Below are 18,177 nucleotides of genomic sequence, written 5' to 3'. Positions count from 1 at the left end.
AGTTTCACTCGTTTTTGTTGAGTTAACCCAACATTGGGTTTTATTCCCATATGAAATAGTTTGAATTTGGTGAAAAAAGAAATTGCTATGTGTTATTACAGGTGTGCATAGTATTTATCAGCATACATCAGTTGGCCTTCTGGTCTTTAAATCAACACAAGGAGAGACATTTTTAGTTTGTAGAATCAGTCATGTGCCACATGTCACATATATTTTAACTGGACGGTTTCAAACTATTTGATTAATCCTGAGTTTGATGGCTGAAGATTACAGGTGAAATTAATTCATGATGTGCTTCGTTTAAAAAAAAAAGGAAACATGACATTTAGCTTAAATTAATTCTACATTAATTTATTGCTATTCCCAGATACATTAACATAATTTTAGGAGTTATTTATTGCAATGTGGCTATAATGTTCTAGATAAATATTTGTATTTGTTCTGGTGGTTACATTTTTTATTTATTTTCTTTAGAAAATTTCTTTCACTCGACGCAAAAATAGAAATATTTCATTTTGCCAAAATATGAGAGGAATCCAAATTTACTCTACATAAACTAGTTTACTTGGGCAGTTATTTGTGCTATTGATGATAAATTCAGTTTGAATGAAAAATACAAAAAATTTTAAATAATTTTATTTGAAGGAGTTATTTAGCTAAAGCTTTCTTGCAGTGAATTAATATGAATCTGCTGGCATTGTACAATAATCCTAAACTGTTGTCAGCAACATAAACTAAAGAGCAATGAGTTTCTGCCAACTTTGAGCATAAAAGGTCACATTGTACAGTAAAAGATGACTTTAAAAACCTGGATTTTATTGTTACCTTAATCTGTTCATATTCTATGTCTATACATTATAACACCAGCTCACGTGTTTACATCTCCATTCATTTCTAACAAATCTACACAGCATTTATAAATGGACAAATTTGCACAAAATGTACAAAATGCAATCTGATATCATGTCAGTCCGGACATTTTTGATTGAATGCAGACGCCATAAAAACAGGTTTGATGCTCCAGTTACAAATGAAAAGATACAAAAGACATATCAATACATCGCTGGACAGTTCTGTCCAATGCTCCTTTGTTAAACGTTTTTATTTTCAGACGACTCAAAGACAGACATGCTCGTTCTGTCAGACGTACTTGTACACGGCCTTTTCCTGCAGCGTCTGAATCTCTAACTTCACCGGACATTTATAGAAGTGGGAGAGCAGCGCCTCGGAATAGCCGATGAAAAAGTAAAACCTCTGAGGCGTCATCTTCTGCAGCATCAGCGCGCACACGACCAGCACGTTTCCACGGCGCTTGATCACCACCTCGTTGGCTAGGCAACCGTGGAAGGTCCCGAACATGAACTTCCGGATGAAGACGTCCTCCACGGTCCGCTCCGCCGCACCCTGCTCTCCCTTCAGGTTACCTGCCAGAGCCAAATATATGAACATGTTTTAATCTGTCATATTTCATATAAGTCCACCATCTCGACTGGACCAGCAACAAAACAAATGATATCAAAGTTTTCATTAGATAAAACAACATTAAATCAAGTCATATATGAGATATTTGCTCATTTTATGGCCATTTATCTCCATAAATGCTGAAAACAAATAGCCATAAACTAATAAAATATCATTTTATAGTCTGGAAACTAAATGGAAAGAGGAAGAGACCAAATGGTGTTATGAGATTTGAAAATGGGCTTAGAATTGGCCCAAAGACACCATATCAGGAACATAATGTGGCAGAACTGATGTTATCATGCATTTCAGTTGTTCAGTTGGTGGATTTGTGCTGTGAAGCAAAGTTTGGTCTTTTTTTGGTCGTGCTTACTGGTGTGCTGAGACAGCCATCCTTTGCGGTGAGCGATGTGATGAGGATGCAGCGCTTGCTCGTATGTCAGCGGCTTGTCTCCTTTGCCAATTCGGATCCGAGCCGCCCGGTTCTACGAGACGGAAAGCAGCAAATGCTTAAAGAGTTACGTCAGCACAACCTCCTTTAGTTGGATACGCTTCAGTCACAACCGATGAGGAAAAACAAGAAATGACCATGTTCTGACTTGCAAACGCATTTCACTATGACTGCAAAAAATTGTGTCCTTTTTTTAAAAAAAAACAACAAACAGAACAAGAATTATAATATCGCTCAACAGCTTACAAGGAACCAAAAGCAACAGAATGCATGTTTACCTTGCAGCACACTGCTGTTGCATGGAAGCTTCTGCTTTGGAAGGAACTGTACAGCAAACTAGATCGGGCCAAAGCAGTCTGAGAAAAATGGAAAAACATCATGAAGACCAAAACAAAGTCTAGACCGATTAAATGATGTTTGCAGGAAGTTTCAGGAAACAAAATCACATTCAGTGTAGGCAACAAATAAGTCCCACTCTTTATATTATTATTCTTTTAATTGCATCATTCAGACAGCTTCAAGACTTGTCAATATAATATAATTTTTTCAACCACAAAAAAAAAAAAAAAAATATATATATATATATATATATATATATATATATATATTATATATATATATATATATATATATTTACTTGGATAAATTGGATAACTGACATGTTTAGCGATTTTACAGTGATCATTATTATTAGGGACATTTACTTTACCAAAACATAAGGATTTATTTAATTATTCGTTCATTCATTGGCTATTTTATTTTTATTTCAATGGTTAAGGACAAAAAAAGAGATGTACTCAAAAGCTAAATACATTTTCAACAATAAAGTTATAAAGCTCTGAGGTAAGACTGAGTTTAGGTGAGCACACATTAAACAGACTAAAAGGTCATTATCATCAGAAATAATGTTCAAATATTCAAATCATTTCACTTTCAGTCATTTTCTTACCAGCAGCCTCGCGCTCCCTGTGGAACTCAAGGACGTCGCCATGTTTCCCTCTCGTTGAAATGTGAACAAAACGTCAACTAAAGGGAAATTAATTATTTCCTCACTCCGGAACAGTTACTAAGATGTGGTGGGATCAGTTTCTGGACGCTGTGATTATTACAGCTTGCGAAAGATTCCTTGAAAATTCATTCTTGCCTAAAGCTGCAATGCCAATCTGGAGCCGGAACTGGAACTCACGCGGTGGTTATAGGTTGCCGCCGGAGCCATAATAGCATGTACAACCGGAAATGCAAAAATAAGGCAGATTAAAAACTGGTACCAAAGTACAAAATTTTAGTGATAAAAACAAAGCATAAAAAAATATAATTTACAATTTTTCCCCTCAAAAATATGTTTTACTATTGATAAAAATAAAAATAAATAGAAAAATCTGTCATGATTTTTTTTAAATGTCTGTTGGAATATTAATTTTACTGTTTGTTATTACTATGTTGGTTTTGTTGCTTCCACTTATACTGTTGGATGTGTCCGGCATAAATTAAAACGGAAGAATATGATCAACATTTGAACTGCACTGAACAAGTAGTCAATTTAATTGTTTTTAAATACACGTTTGTCCAATTGTAGTATTAACTTTATTTGAAATTCACCCAATCCATAGTTATTTGGGAAGGTATCCAAATTAGTGCCTGAAGTGAACTTACATAGGAGTCAACTACAGAAAATATGACCTACTTATAAATATTATTAAGTAAGTGAGCAAAAATAAATACAAAAATTGATTTTTTTTTTTTATATGTTTAGTGATCATATAAATATTTTTGCATCAATTCGCCCACCATATCAGCTGTAGCTGTACGTGACTGTCTTCAGTCTAACATACAGTCTAGGAAAAACAAAGAAAATCTCCATAGAGAATAGTGGACTTTTATTTTGAAACCCAATAACCGGAACCAGGTGTATTGTTCTGGAAAGAGGAAAACATTGGTGAAGAAAGCTCAACTCGTCCCGCTTATTCGCAAACTTCTGCGTCCTGACGGTGTTCGACTGTCGGACTGAACAGTCCTCGGGTTTGTTGACAGACGGAACCATTGGACGGTCGGATGGCGTCGCCGCCGGAGATGACGGAGATGTACGACAACGCTCTGCTGGGGATCCTCCAGCACGTTGGGAACATTCAGGACTTTCTGCAGATCTACTTTGGCTTTTTGTACCGGAAGACGGACTTTTACCGGCTGTTGTCTGGTCCTGACGACAGGATGGGCTTCCCCCCCGGGGTGGCGGAGAAGATGGTGCTCAAGGTGAGTTTTTAAGTACACAGGCGTCATGGCAACGACCACCCGGAAAACTGTCATTTAATCTGAATTTCACGCCTTTGAACCCACATTACATCCTGTAATTAAAATAATAATAATAATAATAATAATAATAATAATAATAATAATAATTGCATTGATTGTGAAAATGTGCCAACAATTTACATTTTAGACAAGTTACATCAACATTAATGAATAATATTTGCAGGAAAATGTTAATTTAGTTAAAGTGTACTTACAGGCCAAGTCAGTCCTTGAACTTGGATTTATTTTTTTACACTTTGTGATTTTGCATCTTTCTTCTGCTGGAATTCCGCTCAATTTCAGTTCACATCTCGCTTCACAGACATGCTGAAATTTCTCCCATTCAACTGGATTCCTTCGGTAGCATTTCAACCTGACCAATCAGTGAACAGGAGGAGGAGCAGTGAACGACCACTAAGATTTTCTGCACTGTTTTAGAATTGTAGTCTGCCTGTAATTTGACCAGTGGCAGCAGCGGTAGTGGAGGAAGCCATTCAGTTCATATTGGAATGAATGGCATATTTTAACTTCTAAATATGGAATTGACATGAAGAGAAACTATTAAACGGATACATCTATATCTGTCTCTCATTTCCAAACACTTTCTCCTAACAGTGTATCGCTGACTCTGCGTTTTGCAGCAGCTTCATCTCTATTCCTACTTTTAATCAGGCCACATGTTCTGATCGTTCATCCTCTCCAGACATTTGGATTGTTCGAGAAGCTGGCGGAACACGACAGAGCGCGAGCGCTGAGCGAGCAGCAGAAGAGGGAGGCCAGCTCGCGTGCTCCCCCTGCTGCCCAGGAGGTGGAGGTGTCCTGTGAGCCCTTCCAGGCCACCGAGGGAAAGAGCGGCGTGGAGCCGTCGCGGACTCAGAGAGCTTCCTCTGACGCGGGCCAAGTTTCAGCTCCTGCAGCCTCTGGAGAGTCTGGGAGATCACAAGCTGCTAGCAGCGGACCAGGAGGTGAGGAAGGACAGGGAGCAGCTAACCGTACAGCAGCAGCAGAAGAAGACAGGTGAGTGCCCCCCCGCCATGTTCCAGCTCTCGGGTTCCCAAACTTTTCCATCCCCCATAAAGAACTTTCAAGCCGTATGAAAAACCCACAGACAATGCAACAAAATCTGTATAGAATGACACAAACGGTAAAACATTTATTTTTCTATAAATATTAAAAAGATGATCATTTACTTATACTGGTGAATATGTTTTGTAATCTCTCGTTCTACAACACTGCCAAATAAAATCTAAATCTATGTTAAAGCTAAATCTCCTAACAGAGCTTGACTTTTTGAAATTGTCTTACGCTGCCCTCCAGTGGCAGCATCATGCTATAACAAATGAAATTTCCTTTTGAGGAAGGCGGAGAAAATGTGTTCGAAAATGTGTTCAAAGGTTCGAAGGTAACGTTTGAAATAAAGGGGAGCAAAGTCATTTGTGGTGAATCACTTGAAAATGATTTCTGCCTATGTTTGCCTTTTAAATCAGTAAATAAATTTTTTTCTAAATCCTTTTTTTGTGCATGGTCTTGTTTCAGACCTCAGAATGAGTTCCAGTCCAACGCGGACAGTTACAACGGAGCCGTGCGGGAAAACTACAGCTGGTCTCAAGACTACACCGACGTGGAGGTCCGCGTGTTCGTCCCCAAGACGGTGGTGAAGGGCAGACAGGTGAGCTGAGTCCATTCCACCTCCTGACATGTCCGGACTCGTCCGTCGTCGCGGCGCTAACCGCTGCCCGCTACCGTCCCTCAGGTCAGCGTTAGCCTGCAGAGCGGCGGCCTGCGAGTGAGCGTGAGGGACGGAGCGGAGGAGAGAACGCTGATGGAGGGAGAGTTCACGCACAAGATCAACACCGAAGACTCTCTGTGGAGTCTGGAGCCTGGGAAGTGCGTGCTGGTGAGTGCGGCGTTCTCAAGAGTCTGACGCCGCTGCGCGTTAGTACCCAGGCTAACCCGGCAGGTGTACCCCGCCGCAGCTCTCTCTCAACAAGACGTCCGAGGTCTGGTGGAACGCGGTGCTGAAAGGCGAAAAGGAGATCGACATCAACCAGATCAACCGCGAGCGCTCCATGGCAACGGTCGACGAGGAAGAGCACGCCGTTCTGGACAGGCTGACGTTCGACTATCACCAGAAGCAGCAGGGGAAACCGCAGAGTCACGAAATGGTGAGGAGCATCAACATATGTTGTAATAGCCGCGCATCCGTTAACCATCGCACTGTGCTAATTGAAAATACAAAAATACATTTCCTAAATGGTAATGCGCCAATTAAAAAAAAACAACAACAAAAAAAACACTATTTGTTGGTTTTTTTTACATTAAAAATGTTTGCGCTCAGATGGTGTTTTTTGGTGTATCAAAATAAATGTATTTCATAAAACTGCAATGGAAAATTTTTTTCATATCATGTGAGTCACATGATCAACAGCTGATTTTACTACTGGTGAAAATGACAAAGACGACGACAGGAAGTCCTGTCGTAGAGGACTTCCTGTCGTCGTCTTTGAATTCAGGAACTCAGACTTCCTGTCCTCTGCAACAGGAGAGCACATTTGTGTGGGACAATGTGCTGCTGCCTCCACCAGAGCTCTGAGCGTCACAGTTCATAAAAACCATGTGTGTCGTTGTAACATGTTGAATCCATAACTCCTTTGTAAAAACATCGTCTACAATTTCCCCAAAACAGTACACGCTCCCAACTGGGCGGGGTTTGTCGCTCCGAAGCCTGAATAAGACGCCGACGTCTCCTCTGATTGGCTGATAGAAGGCGAATACTAGCATCATGGCTGAGTCGCAAATAAATCTGATTTATCTGTCGCTGCCAGGATTTTTAATTACTTAACTATTCGGAAAAAGTGTTTCTGTCGCAGCTTTGCAAAATGCACCAATTTCGATTGAACCTCTTCTTAGTGGAAATACTTTGAATCAAACTTTTTCTTTTCTCGATTCATGCAATTTTAACAGATAAAGCGGACCTCAACCTCAAATCCGACTAAAACCAAATCACAAAGTGATTTTTAACCCATCGGGTGTTCAGGCTAACATCTGCTTGTGCTTTGGCTCCTAGAAAGTGCATGAGATGCTGAAGAAGGGCTGGGACGCAGAGGGCTCACCTTTCAAGGGCCAGGAGTTCGACCCATCCATGTTTGACATCCCGCCCAGCGCCGTGCAGTTCTGATCGGGCCAAAGACGAAACGACTCACTTTTATCTACGGGACAGCATCGCAGGACGGTCAGACGGCGCACGGATAGGATCATCAAACAAGACAAGCGGAAGGAGAATAGTGACAGAGGCGCGTCCTGATGGCAAACACCAGGCTGTGAACGGCTTTCTTTGTTCGGTTATTATTTATTGAGATCCGTTGTGCCTGTTTCTCTGTTTTCTGGTTTGATTTTGTGGAACCAGCTCCCCCTGTTGGTAAACATCTTAACCAAAGTTTCTGGAGATTCAACCCAGTCCTGCTGCAAATATCTGCTTTTATCTGTGGAACCAATGCTGGAAAATGTCATAGAGATAAAGGATTTTTTTCCCACCAACTCATCAATTTCTGTCTAATTATAAAAGTCAAAGGAAGACAAACAGCTGCCAACAACATTAGCGAAGGGACGACCTGATGGGATGATTGTTTGGGTTAGAGCTTTTCAAATGACTTGTTGAATAAAAACATGTTAAATATATATAACAAAAAAACAAAACCTTAAATCTTGACATTTTATTTTTGCAGTTTTCAATTTAAAAGATAGAGAAGATATGAATGAAGTTTCCAGAGGTCACCAAAGATCATCCCTCTGCTAATTAATAAAATCAAATGAAATGGATGCAAGTCCGTAAATGTTTGTGCATCATGAGATTTTTGTGGCCCCATTCATTGGTTTTAGGTCCATGTGTGGCTGGGACTTTGTGAACATTTTGAAGACCTCTGGAAACTCACTGACAAGATTTGAATTGAGTGGGATCTTCACCCAGGAGCTTCTTAAAGAGACAGACACCTATTTGCGGTTTTTGATCGAGCGTTGCCGAATGAAACATCCCAACAGCCCCTCCCCTCTCCGTGGTTTCCACGCTTTCCCCTCGTGTTTTCCCACTTTCCTTCCTTCCTTCCTCCCTCTCCGGAGGATCACGTCATGCAGTGAGCGTCTCCTCCCGGTATTTAAAGCGTCCGCGCCGCCGCTCGCCTGCCTCTGGAGCGGAGCGAAGAGAGCCGGGGACCGTGAGAGCGCACCGGGCCGCAGCGCAACCACTCAGCCGTCCGGAGCGCCGCGGTGGGCGGAGACTGAAGCCCCCCTCCACCACAGCCACCAAAACAGGAAAAAAAAAAAGGTCCGCAGCTACAGCATTTCGGGACTCCCCTCACACACATACGCACACACACACACACACACACCACACACACAAGCACTCCGGCCAGTCCGAGCATCAAGGCGTCATGGCCAGCACCACTTGTACTCGCTTTACAGATGAGTACCAGCTCTACGAGGAGCTCGGCAAGTAAGTCCGCGTTGTGTGTGTCCTGCATGCCCGCCTGCATGACCCGGTCCTGGACGCGGCTTTAGGGATGGAGGTCTGGAGATCCCCCCTCTCTCCTCCACCTCCCTCTAATCTGAAGAGATGCTCCAGAATTTTCTAAAAAAAAAAAAGAAGAAGAAGCTTTTTTTAAATTATTTTTTCTTCATTTATTTAGTTTTCTTTTTCCTTTGGACTTCTTTAAAACGCAGAAGAAATTTGAGGAGAGTCATCAAATGAGTCCAAGGAAGCAAGAATCACTCCTGGGCATCCCCTCTTCCTCCTCCTCCTCTTCCTCTTCAGCTCCTCATGCCCAGAGGCTAATTAGGGACAAACAGGCCTGACATAGAGGAGGGGTTGTGGGTGTGTGTGTGTGGGGGGTCATGTGTTGAATCTGCTGTAATGATCTGCAGGGAGTCTAATGAGGTGTGCCTTGTGGTTTCATTTATTCTTCTTATTATTTTTGGAACATGTGTCTGCAGACAGAACCAGAGTCTGAAGAGGGCGACGGGTCCCTCAGTGGGCAGATGCGAAGTGGACTCAGTGTCTCTGTCAGGCTGTGCGTGGGTAGAGAGAGAGGATCTCTCTGCAATGTCTGCCTCACAGGAACATTCATTCTACAACAGGAAAACACAGAGAGAGAGAGAAGGAAGGAAGTTGAGATGTCCATTTTATTAAACCCTGATTAGTTTATCAGTTATTTTGTTTGTCACACGAGGAAAGACAAGCTTGAAACAAAAGGATCTGCTGGAGAGGCTGGAGCTGCTCCAGATCCTTGTTGGCGCTTTGCTTGTGTCTGATTTTATTTCAGACTGACTCCCCGCTCTGGCTCGGTGAATCTCTCTCTGGGACTTGACTTTTTTTCTTTTTTGTTTTTGACTCCAAACTTTTTCTCATTTTGTCGTATTCCAGTCCCAAACTCCAAATGTATAAATGGCAAACTAACCCGGAGCTGTAGGAAGTTTTATTGTGATTTTTTTTTTTTTTTTTTTTTTTTGCGGTTCTATTGCGATATCAATAAAAGTAATGATTTATTGTCACTGTCTTAGGTGGCTGCATGGCACAACCCTGGTATACGATAAAGGAGAAAATAGTAAAACCGGTAATTTTGGCAGTGACATCATTAATTGTAATTTATAATGACATCAGCGAATGTGAAACATATCACGATAAATATTAAACGATATGATATGACAAATCCCCACCCCTATGCTGAGTGTAATTGTGAAGTGGGAGGAAATAGATAGGTTAGTTTTTCACCTTTTTTTTTCTTTTTTTTTTTTTGCCAAAAATAAAAAAATGAAAATCTGAAAAGTGTGGTGTGCATTTGTATTTCAACCCTCTGAGTCGATACTCAGCCTTATTTTGGTAGTGTGACTCTGTGAGAGTTGTACGTTAAGAGACTGACGTGTTTGTTCATTCTGCTTTCTGAAACGGCTCAGGCTCAGTCGGACTAGAGGGTGTCTGTAAATTGGACATAGCTCTGGACTTTGACTGGGCCATGCTTGGATCTAAACAGGAGCTTTATGGGGCTTGTTGTGTATTGTCTGCCTATATTCCCATCAACTGACAGGCTTTCCTGACTCTGCTGAGGGAAAACATCCCCACAGAATCATGCTGCCGCCACCTTGTGTCACAAAAAATTGGCAAAAAATTGATGCTGTTGTCAATGTTTTACTGTAATATTGTCAAATAGTTTTTGTTTTATAGCTTATAATATTTTTCTGTCATAATTTTATTGTTTAGCGTTAAAAGGCCGCTAATTTACAGTGTATTTTGAATTAAAGCTTGACATTTGTACTGCCACCCTGTGGTGAGAACAACCCATTACAACAAGATAATGGGGGGGATGGACTCTTGAAAAGCATCTTAGGAAAACCTAAGTTTCTCCAGAATGTTTGAAGTCGTTTATTTAGTTGTTGAGGATGTCAAAAATGCATAAATCAGTCCTGACATCCGGGTTCACATTTGTTGATGAAGAAGCATATTGTAATATGTCACTCATTAAAAATCACAAACACTGTTGAACTTCCGCCAAAATTTCTGAGTTTGAAACTCAGTTCTTTTTTTCTTTTTCTTTTTCTAGAAAGTCTGAGATTTTTCTAGCAAACTTTTGACTTTTCAAACTCAGAAATTTCAGGGGATTTTTTTAAAAGGAAAATTCCTGAGACTTTTTTTTGTGCTGGAAATTCACTCATACCTTATTATTATTATTATTATTATTATTATTATTATTATTATTAGTAGTAGTAGTAGTATATTTCTTTTTGAACATTAACCATCCTCTGTGCCTTTAGGGAGGGTTTTGTGGCTGCCTAGAGTTTGAAGAACTGTGATCAGGTTAGACACCAGCTGCCCTCTGAGATGAACTAATCCAGGGTTTTGGCCCCAGACCCGGGGCCCTCCTGCTGCCTCCCACCTGCCCTGCAGAAGACCCGGCTAGAAGAAGACGCGGGTCTTCTGCTGCCTGTTTTCCACGGCCAGCGCGTGTCGCGCTCACTCACCCGGCCTCCTCATAATGTATGCAGCCTGTGAGAGAGAGAGAGAGAGAGAGAGAGAGAGAGAGAGAGAGAGAGAGATGGGCTTCTGGGAGTGAATGTCTCATTGTGTAACAATGCTGAAGTGGGATAAAATTATCTCGGGATGACAGAGGCGGTTATTTCCGTCGGTCTCTGCAGGATTCGGTGAACAAAGGTGATCCTGAGCGCTTCAGAGAGACGCTTTAGGCCCAGAACGGAGCTCCGGGTGTCACTGGAGTTATTTTGGTCGTCATGCATCAGACACTTTGCTGCCGTTGCTTAGATACTACTTTTAGCAGATGCAAAAGATCCGAGCCTCACTTCAGAGTGGGATTATTAATACAATAGATGTGTCACATGCGGCTGCGATGACGTAACGCTGACATTTGCTCGCAACTCAATCGACTCACCGATTCTGAGCTTTGATTTGCATTCGATGCTATTTGAAGGCGATACAGAAAAAGCCCGAGTCGTTTCCGATTCGGTTCCTGCGTTCAGTTTTCCATCTGTTATCAAACACAAAGAATCTGATGAATTCACAACACAGTTCAGATGTTCCCCCAAAAAAAAAAAAAAAAAGAAAAAAAGAAAACGATGGCAGGGTGCAAAACCCTTTGAATATCTTCCAAATAATAAATGAATACAAATGAGGTCAGTCAATTAATAAATGACCCAACAAAAACCACCCAGACTTGCCAGCAGACAACTGATAGTAGAATGAACTTTAATGTGTATTTTTATTTTAGTTCCTGAAATTAGAAGAAAAAAAAAAGACTGACATTTACTAGTGAGCCAACTGTTGCATAATAACATTTTAACTTTCAACAGCTGGCAGTCAAAGGCTTTTCTTTTAGTGTCCACATGAAATTTGAGACTCTAAAACTAAACTGAAATACGTTTTCAGGCGATTCGATGACAGTAAATATGGAATTGAACCACACACAGTAAACAGGCGGTTAGAGATGGTTCATGACACATGTAATGACATTACAGGTACAAACTGCAATTAAATTACAGATTACAGAAACCTGCTGGCAATCCTGTTGACAGCTTTGAAAAATGCAACAGTTTTTCAGTTGAAAACATAAAAGTGGAACGAGTTGTGAAATGGGAGAAATGGGTTTTGCATTTGCCGATTTTCCAGCCGACGTCATTAAATATTAAAGCATAACCAAAACGATTTCTAGTATTGATGAAGCACTGCATCAGGATATCGCATGCCATCTACTCACATGAACCAGTGCAACATGGCAGCATGTGTAGCACATGTCATGTGCTTCAGGAGTTCTGTAGCTAAATGCTAACAAAAGAGCTAGTTAGCAACTGGCTAAAGTGAGCAGGAATTGAATCCTGCAAAGCGAGTTAAACCTCTGAACGCGACACTTTTTCCTTCTCCACAATCATGTAATACTTTGATTAAGCCAGAGAGGATCTGATTCATCAGAGCTGGATTTGATTCAGGAAACGAGGCTCAGCTAGCGGCAGCAGCCGTTTTTTGAAGTGAAGCGAAACGGGCGGATTTAAAGATGAACAGGATTCCTCATATTATCTGAAGCAGGAGAGTGTAAAATGGGGTCAGGGTTCTGTTGAGGAGATCAAAAGCTCAGAGCAGTTTCCTCCTTTTCAGCACTTTTCTTGGCTTGCTAAGCAAGAAAAAAAAGTGTCTGCTATGTGACAGCTTGAGAAAAAACAGATTTAATGATGTGGATTTGAACTGTTTTAGTTTGTTCCACTTTTCTTTGAGAGGCTCAGTTTAAAAAATAGGATTCATTTTAAAGGACGGACTTGTGAACCTTTAGTGGTTGAAGTTCCTGCTGCTTCATCGGCTTGTTTTTCATTACAGTAAAGTTTCGTCATGCAGTAACAACCAGAAACCAACTATAGTGTACTGTAACTCCGAGTTCATGGGATCAGCTTCTGTTCTGCAGAACTGGAAGGGATGAGAGAAAAGTCGACAACCTGTGACCCTAAATCGTCTCACGACTGAACTGTTTTTTTCTAAAAAATGAAACGTTTTTATAGAAATACAGTCAAGGTTTTAACTACAGTGGTGTTTTTAGATTTAGTTTGCACTAGTGGCAGAGGAATAGAGGGAGAAGACGCGCGGTAAAGGTCATGGGGTCCAGGACTTGAACCTGTGACAGCCTGAGGCCTCCGTTCTGAACATAGCTCACACTTTTACCCCCAGAGTTAATATTTAAAGCTGTGAATAACGTCATCGTCTTCCTGAAAAATATTTCAGGACGGTGACGATATTCAAATCTTTGGATATTGTTCGTGAATTGCAAATTTTGCATAGTACTCTGACAGATATTGTCAGACATTCAGGCACAACATCTTGACAACAGGACACCGACTGGAACGCTGGGTTGACCTGAAGTCCAACATAGATGTTTGGAAGGGATTAGGATTAGGAGGTTTGAGGTTCTTGCGTGATATAGAGGAGAAAAATAAATCCCTTGTTATGTGGTGGATCTTTGTCTGATCGGTCTGAAACAAACTTAATGCTTGTCAAACCATTGGAGTTTGCAGTTGGACAGACGCAGCACACAATGCAAGCAGACTTTCCAACTACTTTCCCCCCAAAAAGTAAGAAGTTACAACAAATCCAGCACAAAGCGTAGGGCTGTGAAAATCGTTCTCTGTTTTTGGAGTTTCTGGGTAAAAGGAGAAAACAAGAGGGAACGAATGAGGGTCAGAAAAGTGACAAGCTGGCGACTTTAGCTAAAATCTGGTTGGTCCAGCAAACCGAGGGACAGATCAGGACTGGACTGGACTCCTGGATCAGCGCTTCACGCGCTTCCTGTTGACGTCACCCCTGGGCCCAGCAGGTCAGCGTCTGACCTCTGAGACGGCCGTGTCCATGCTGACGCAGCTCCAGCGGCGGCTGACCCGTCTCTCCCTTCCTCTGCTGTCTCTTGTCTCCCAGGGGGGCCTTCTCGGTGGTGCGACGCTGCGTCAAACTCTGCACAGGCCAAGAGTACGCCGCCAAGATCATCAACACCAAAAAGCTCTCTGCCCGAGGTGAGGAAAAGAAAAGTGACGCGGCGGCGAGGAGACGCAGCGGCGTCTCGTCTGTCTGCGTGTCCCGGATCCTCAAAGCTCCACTTTAGCGAATCCTAGTGCCTGTTTGTTCCCAGCATGTAAAGCCTCCATGTCTGTTCCTCGGAAAACAAATGAAAAGCTTTGAGGTATATACACTGAAACCCCCCCGCCTCAGACCCCCCACAGAGCAGTCATTTTTACCGCCATGGTTACCAGTTTTCCCATGAAAACCACAGACAATAAGTTAATAACTATTTTAAAAAACATGTGAATGAACATGTGAATAAATTTACAGTGATTGAAACGGCAGCTGAATTTTTGTAGACTGAACGATCAGTTCAGTCTACAAAAATGTAATATTAATTTTGCATGGGAGTTTTCTGCATCAACAGATTAAGTAAAAAATACATAATAAAAATGTGGTTTTATTAAAACTATCGTCTTTCCCAGCATTTGAACGTTATATTAACTGAATTTTTTCACCACTATTTATCATTATAAAAGATCCATTTCATTATATTCAGCAAAATGTGGCCAAAATGTCCTGATTTCCAGTCGAAGCTTTAGGAGGCCATTACTTTCCCCCCAAGAAATTCAATCTTTCAAATCTATATTTCGTATTAAGTGAGGACCCAGAACATTTAAATGAGACAAACAAAAGCAACCCTCCTCCCCAAAAAAAGCACCATAAACTTGTCAGCACTAAACATTTTTCACAGGGCTGCATGTCATGTAAGGCAAACAGTATCTGATTTTATCCACGTTTCTCTCCTCTTTCCTCACTTCTATTTCCGTCCCTGTCAGTCCAACTGCGATGAAGCAGCATCTGCTTCTTCTTCTCCCGCTCCTGTAATGCTCATCGAATAATGAGCAAGAGCCTCGGAGAGCTTCTGAAAATAGAAGCAGAGGTGTTATTAACACTCAGAGCAGAGACTGAGCTGACGTCTGCATCATGGCACCTTTATTAAAAACATGACAGCTGCTCTCCATCCTGCCCTCTGCTCTAGCAGGATGAAGTCCTTCACCGCTTCCCACTTTGTGGCTGAAACAGCTGTATCTGTGTGTGTGTGTGTGTGTGTGTGTGTGTGTGTGTGTGTGTGTGTGTGCGTGTGTGTGTGTGTGTGTGTAAGCTGCAGGGCATGGCCAGCTGTCATTCGGGTGAAAAACAGATTTTTTTGTGGGGGGTAACTCACCCTCACATCTCCTCTGTCTCGGTTTGTCCTTTTGCTCACGTTTGTTGTTCCATTTTCCTATTTCTCCTCTTTCTGCTTGTTTTCTTGTTTTGTTCTTCTTCTCCCTCGTCTTCCTTCGCTTTCCTTCCCGCTCTTCGTTTTGTGTGTTTTCACTTCTGCTGTTCTCTTGGTTCCTTTTGTTGTGCTTTCCGAACCCCGTTCTGCTCTGTCTGTTATGTTGGTTCTCGTCTAATTTCCCCATTTCATTTCTGCCACTTTTTGCTTTCTCGCGTTCTTTCCACTGCAAAAACACAAAATCTTACCAAGGACTGTTGGCCTACTTTCTAGTGCAGATATCTTAGAATAAGATAATAAATAAGAAACCTTTTATCAAGAAGTAGAAGTTTTTGCAGCGTAGTTGCAATTCCAGCCACATTCAGGAACTAACACACACAAAAGTAATCATAAAAGTCGGATAATAAATGAAAGCAGTTCCCTGTCCTGTTGTCTGTAGCATCCACCGTCTCTGTTCTGTTCTGTCGCTTCAGACCACCAGAAGCTGGAGAGAGAGGCCAGGATCTGCAGGTTGCTCAAACACCCCAACATCGGTGAGCCTTTCCAAATCCCCAGCATTCAGAAGCTGCACTCTTTTGCTGACGAACGCCAACATTGAATGTGTTGAGGGAAAATAAAGCTTCATCTGCTTCTTATGTCAAAGTTGCCTCCTAACTGAACAGGAGCAACTTTGTGGAAAAATCATTTGAAGAAGACAAAGATCCGGTCCTAAGCTGTGCTTTAGTGCACCTTTGGCTTTACTGTCATCACCAAAAAGAAGCAACAAGTGACTCTTCCACAATCAAGCATTTTGACTAAAAGTGAAAAAGAAGCAGCCAAAAAGCAATGCAAGTTTTGAACAGTTTTTCAGTTTATTTCTGCAAAATCTGCATTGAACCAGTAATATGTTTTCAGCTATGTTTTTATTGTTATCTGGTTGAAATGTATGTGCTTTTTGCAAAAAAATGTTCTTAAATCATTTCCATCCCAAAGACAAAAAAAAGTCCATCCTCTTTTTTGTTAAATGTTTTAAATCCTAAAAATAGAAATAAATTGGTGCTTTAAAAATGATGACAGAAAATGGGAAGTGGTCATTTTCTCAAAATGTTGTCGGACATTTGTGAGTTTTATTTGGCCGTTTTATTTTAAGACGGCAAACCCCTGATCTGATCTGCTGTATCAGGATTTAACAATAATAAAAAAATAAGATTTATGGTTGTACATTTTTATAAATCTATCTTTGATCTGTATAAAATGACCTAACAGTTTCCATTTATTAAATAAACACAAAGCCAAGTGATTGCGTAGCTGTGACAGAATCGACACATTTGGCTTTTGCATGTGGTGACGTCTGTTTTTGGGCATTGCGCATAGTAGGGAGTACTACAGCGTTTGCATGCCTGCAACAACTCACAACTTGTCACCGATTCCTGATCTAGGATCCTTTTTCTCAATATCGGGTCCTTTACTGATATTCGTATCGCATCAGTGCATCTCTGATTTCTAAAGTGGACAGACATGATGTGGGCCTCAGTTTAAGGATGATCTTGATGCCTCTCTTGCAGTTCGACTCCATGACAGCATCTCAGAGGAAGGTTTCCACTACCTTATCTTTGACCTGTAAGTTTCTACACCTGCTCCCTGCGCTGCTCTGCGCCGATTTTAGCCCTCCATCACCTCCACGCGTTACTTTACATCCCCATCTCTGCATTGCTTCTGCCCCCCTCTCCCCCTCCCACCTCCTCTCTCCCATTACATAACTGCACACACCCCCCCCCCTCACTGCTTGCGGCTCCCGCTTAGCGCCGTGCACACTCTAACACACACACTCTAACACACACACTCTAACACACACACTCTAACACACACTCTAACACACACACACACACACTCTAACACACACTCTAACACACACATGCAGCCACAGCTCCCCCGCACTGGAGCTAGTCTCCATGGCAACACTGTCAGAGAGAATCCTGCAGCCGGGGTTTCCCCCTAATGAGGACATCCCCCTCCTATTCCTGAGTGTGTGTGTGTGTGTGTATGCATGTCTGTGAGTGAAACAGAAGTGTGTAATTTCAAACTCCATCCCTTCCGTCTCTCAGGGTGACAGGAGGGGAGTTGTTTGAGGACATCGTGGCTCGGGAGTACTACAGCGAAGCAGACGCCAGGTAACCCCACCTCCACACACACACACACACACACACACACACACACACACACACACACACACACACACACACACACACACACACACACACACACACACACACACACACACACACACACACACACTTCCTCTGCATCCTTCCCCTCCACGTGTCGCTCCTCCAGCCTCTGCAGTCCTCCAGCAGCCCAGAGAGTTTGCTCTCCTCTCGTTTAGGCAGAAAATGTTTGACACATTGCACGGTGACGTCTGTTTTTGGGCATTGCGCATTGTGGTCTCTGATGGATCCCATCTCTGCACCGTTTCATTTCTCTTTTTGTTTCTTTCTTTCTGCGAGCCAAATGGAGGTCGAAGGGAGCTTCCACCCCCCAGAGTCGGAATTTACAGAGAGAACAACACACACACACACACACACACACACACACACACACACACACACACACACACACACACCCACACACACACACACACACACACACACCACACACACACACGCACGCACACACGCACACACA

General features: G+C 42.0%; 3 protein-coding genes across 7 annotated transcripts in view; 2 read left to right on the top strand and 1 right to left on the bottom strand.

The window, feature by feature from the left end:
* Window positions 1-621: 621 nt before the first annotated feature.
* mrps24 (mitochondrial ribosomal protein S24) lies at window positions 622-3,112 on the bottom strand. The gene is made up of 4 exons (XM_055060711.1): window positions 2,862-3,112; window positions 2,191-2,268; window positions 1,835-1,946; window positions 622-1,424 (listed from the first exon to the last, which is right to left on the bottom strand). Exons 1-4 carry the CDS (start codon window positions 2,901-2,903, stop codon window positions 1,141-1,143), a joined length of 516 nt encoding a protein of 171 aa, XP_054916686.1. The 5' UTR covers window positions 2,904-3,112; the 3' UTR covers window positions 622-1,140.
* A 696-nt stretch (window positions 3,113-3,808) lies between these two features.
* nudcd3 (NudC domain containing 3) lies at window positions 3,809-7,738 on the top strand. Its single transcript, XM_055060583.1, has 6 exons — window positions 3,809-4,162; window positions 4,905-5,218; window positions 5,738-5,870; window positions 5,955-6,098; window positions 6,178-6,366; window positions 7,269-7,738. The coding sequence occupies exons 1-6, from the start codon at window positions 3,965-3,967 to the stop codon at window positions 7,377-7,379; spliced, it is 1,089 nt and encodes a 362-aa protein (XP_054916558.1). The 5' UTR covers window positions 3,809-3,964; the 3' UTR covers window positions 7,380-7,738.
* A 397-nt stretch (window positions 7,739-8,135) lies between these two features.
* Window positions 8,136-18,177, top strand: part of LOC129379744 (calcium/calmodulin-dependent protein kinase type II subunit beta) — a 41,169-nt gene continuing 31,127 nt past the window's right edge. For 2 of the 5 annotated variants that reach the window (XM_055060582.1, XM_055060579.1), the window contains exons 1-5: window positions 8,138-8,690; window positions 14,154-14,248; window positions 15,990-16,049; window positions 17,061-17,115; window positions 17,601-17,666. In XM_055060582.1, coding sequence (XP_054916557.1) covers window positions 8,629-8,690; window positions 14,154-14,248; window positions 15,990-16,049; window positions 17,061-17,115; window positions 17,601-17,666 — 338 coding nt within the window. In that variant the 5' untranslated portion in view covers window positions 8,138-8,628. Of the gene's footprint in view, window positions 8,691-14,153; window positions 14,249-15,989; window positions 16,050-17,060; window positions 17,116-17,600; window positions 17,667-18,177 lie in introns of all 5 variants that reach the window. The other 3 variants (XM_055060581.1, XM_055060578.1, XM_055060577.1) reach the window with 3 other exon arrangements.

The sequence above is a fragment of the Poeciliopsis prolifica genome, unplaced genomic scaffold (genome assembly GCF_027474105.1).
Source record: "Poeciliopsis prolifica strain line A6 unplaced genomic scaffold, Auburn_PproV2 SCAFFOLD061, whole genome shotgun sequence".
NCBI lineage: Eukaryota > Metazoa > Chordata > Actinopteri > Cyprinodontiformes > Poeciliidae > Poeciliopsis > Poeciliopsis prolifica.
This window is presented reverse-complemented; position numbering and strand designations above follow the sequence as displayed.

Bases quoted from the DNA above. Each gene is read 5' to 3' on its own strand.
- nudcd3 (XM_055060583.1), top strand. From the start codon at position 3,965: ATGGCGTCGCCGCCGGAGATGACGGAGATGTACGACAACGCTCTGCTG. The intron at 4,163-4,904 runs GTGAGTTTTTAA...CATCCTCTCCAG, and splicing joins CGGAGAAGATGGTGCTCAAG to ACATTTGGATTGTTCGAGAA. The intron at 5,219-5,737 runs GTGAGTGCCCCC...GTCTTGTTTCAG, and splicing joins GCAGCAGCAGAAGAAGACAG to ACCTCAGAATGAGTTCCAGT.
- mrps24 (XM_055060711.1), bottom strand. From the start codon at position 2,903: ATGGCGACGTCCTTGAGTTCCACAGGGAGCGCGAGGCTGCTG. The intron at 2,269-2,861 runs GTAAGAAAATGA...CATTTTTCTCAG, and splicing joins CAGGGAGCGCGAGGCTGCTG to ACTGCTTTGGCCCGATCTAG. The intron at 1,947-2,190 runs GTAAACATGCAT...TCCGTCTCGTAG, and splicing joins CAACAGCAGTGTGCTGCAAG to AACCGGGCGGCTCGGATCCG.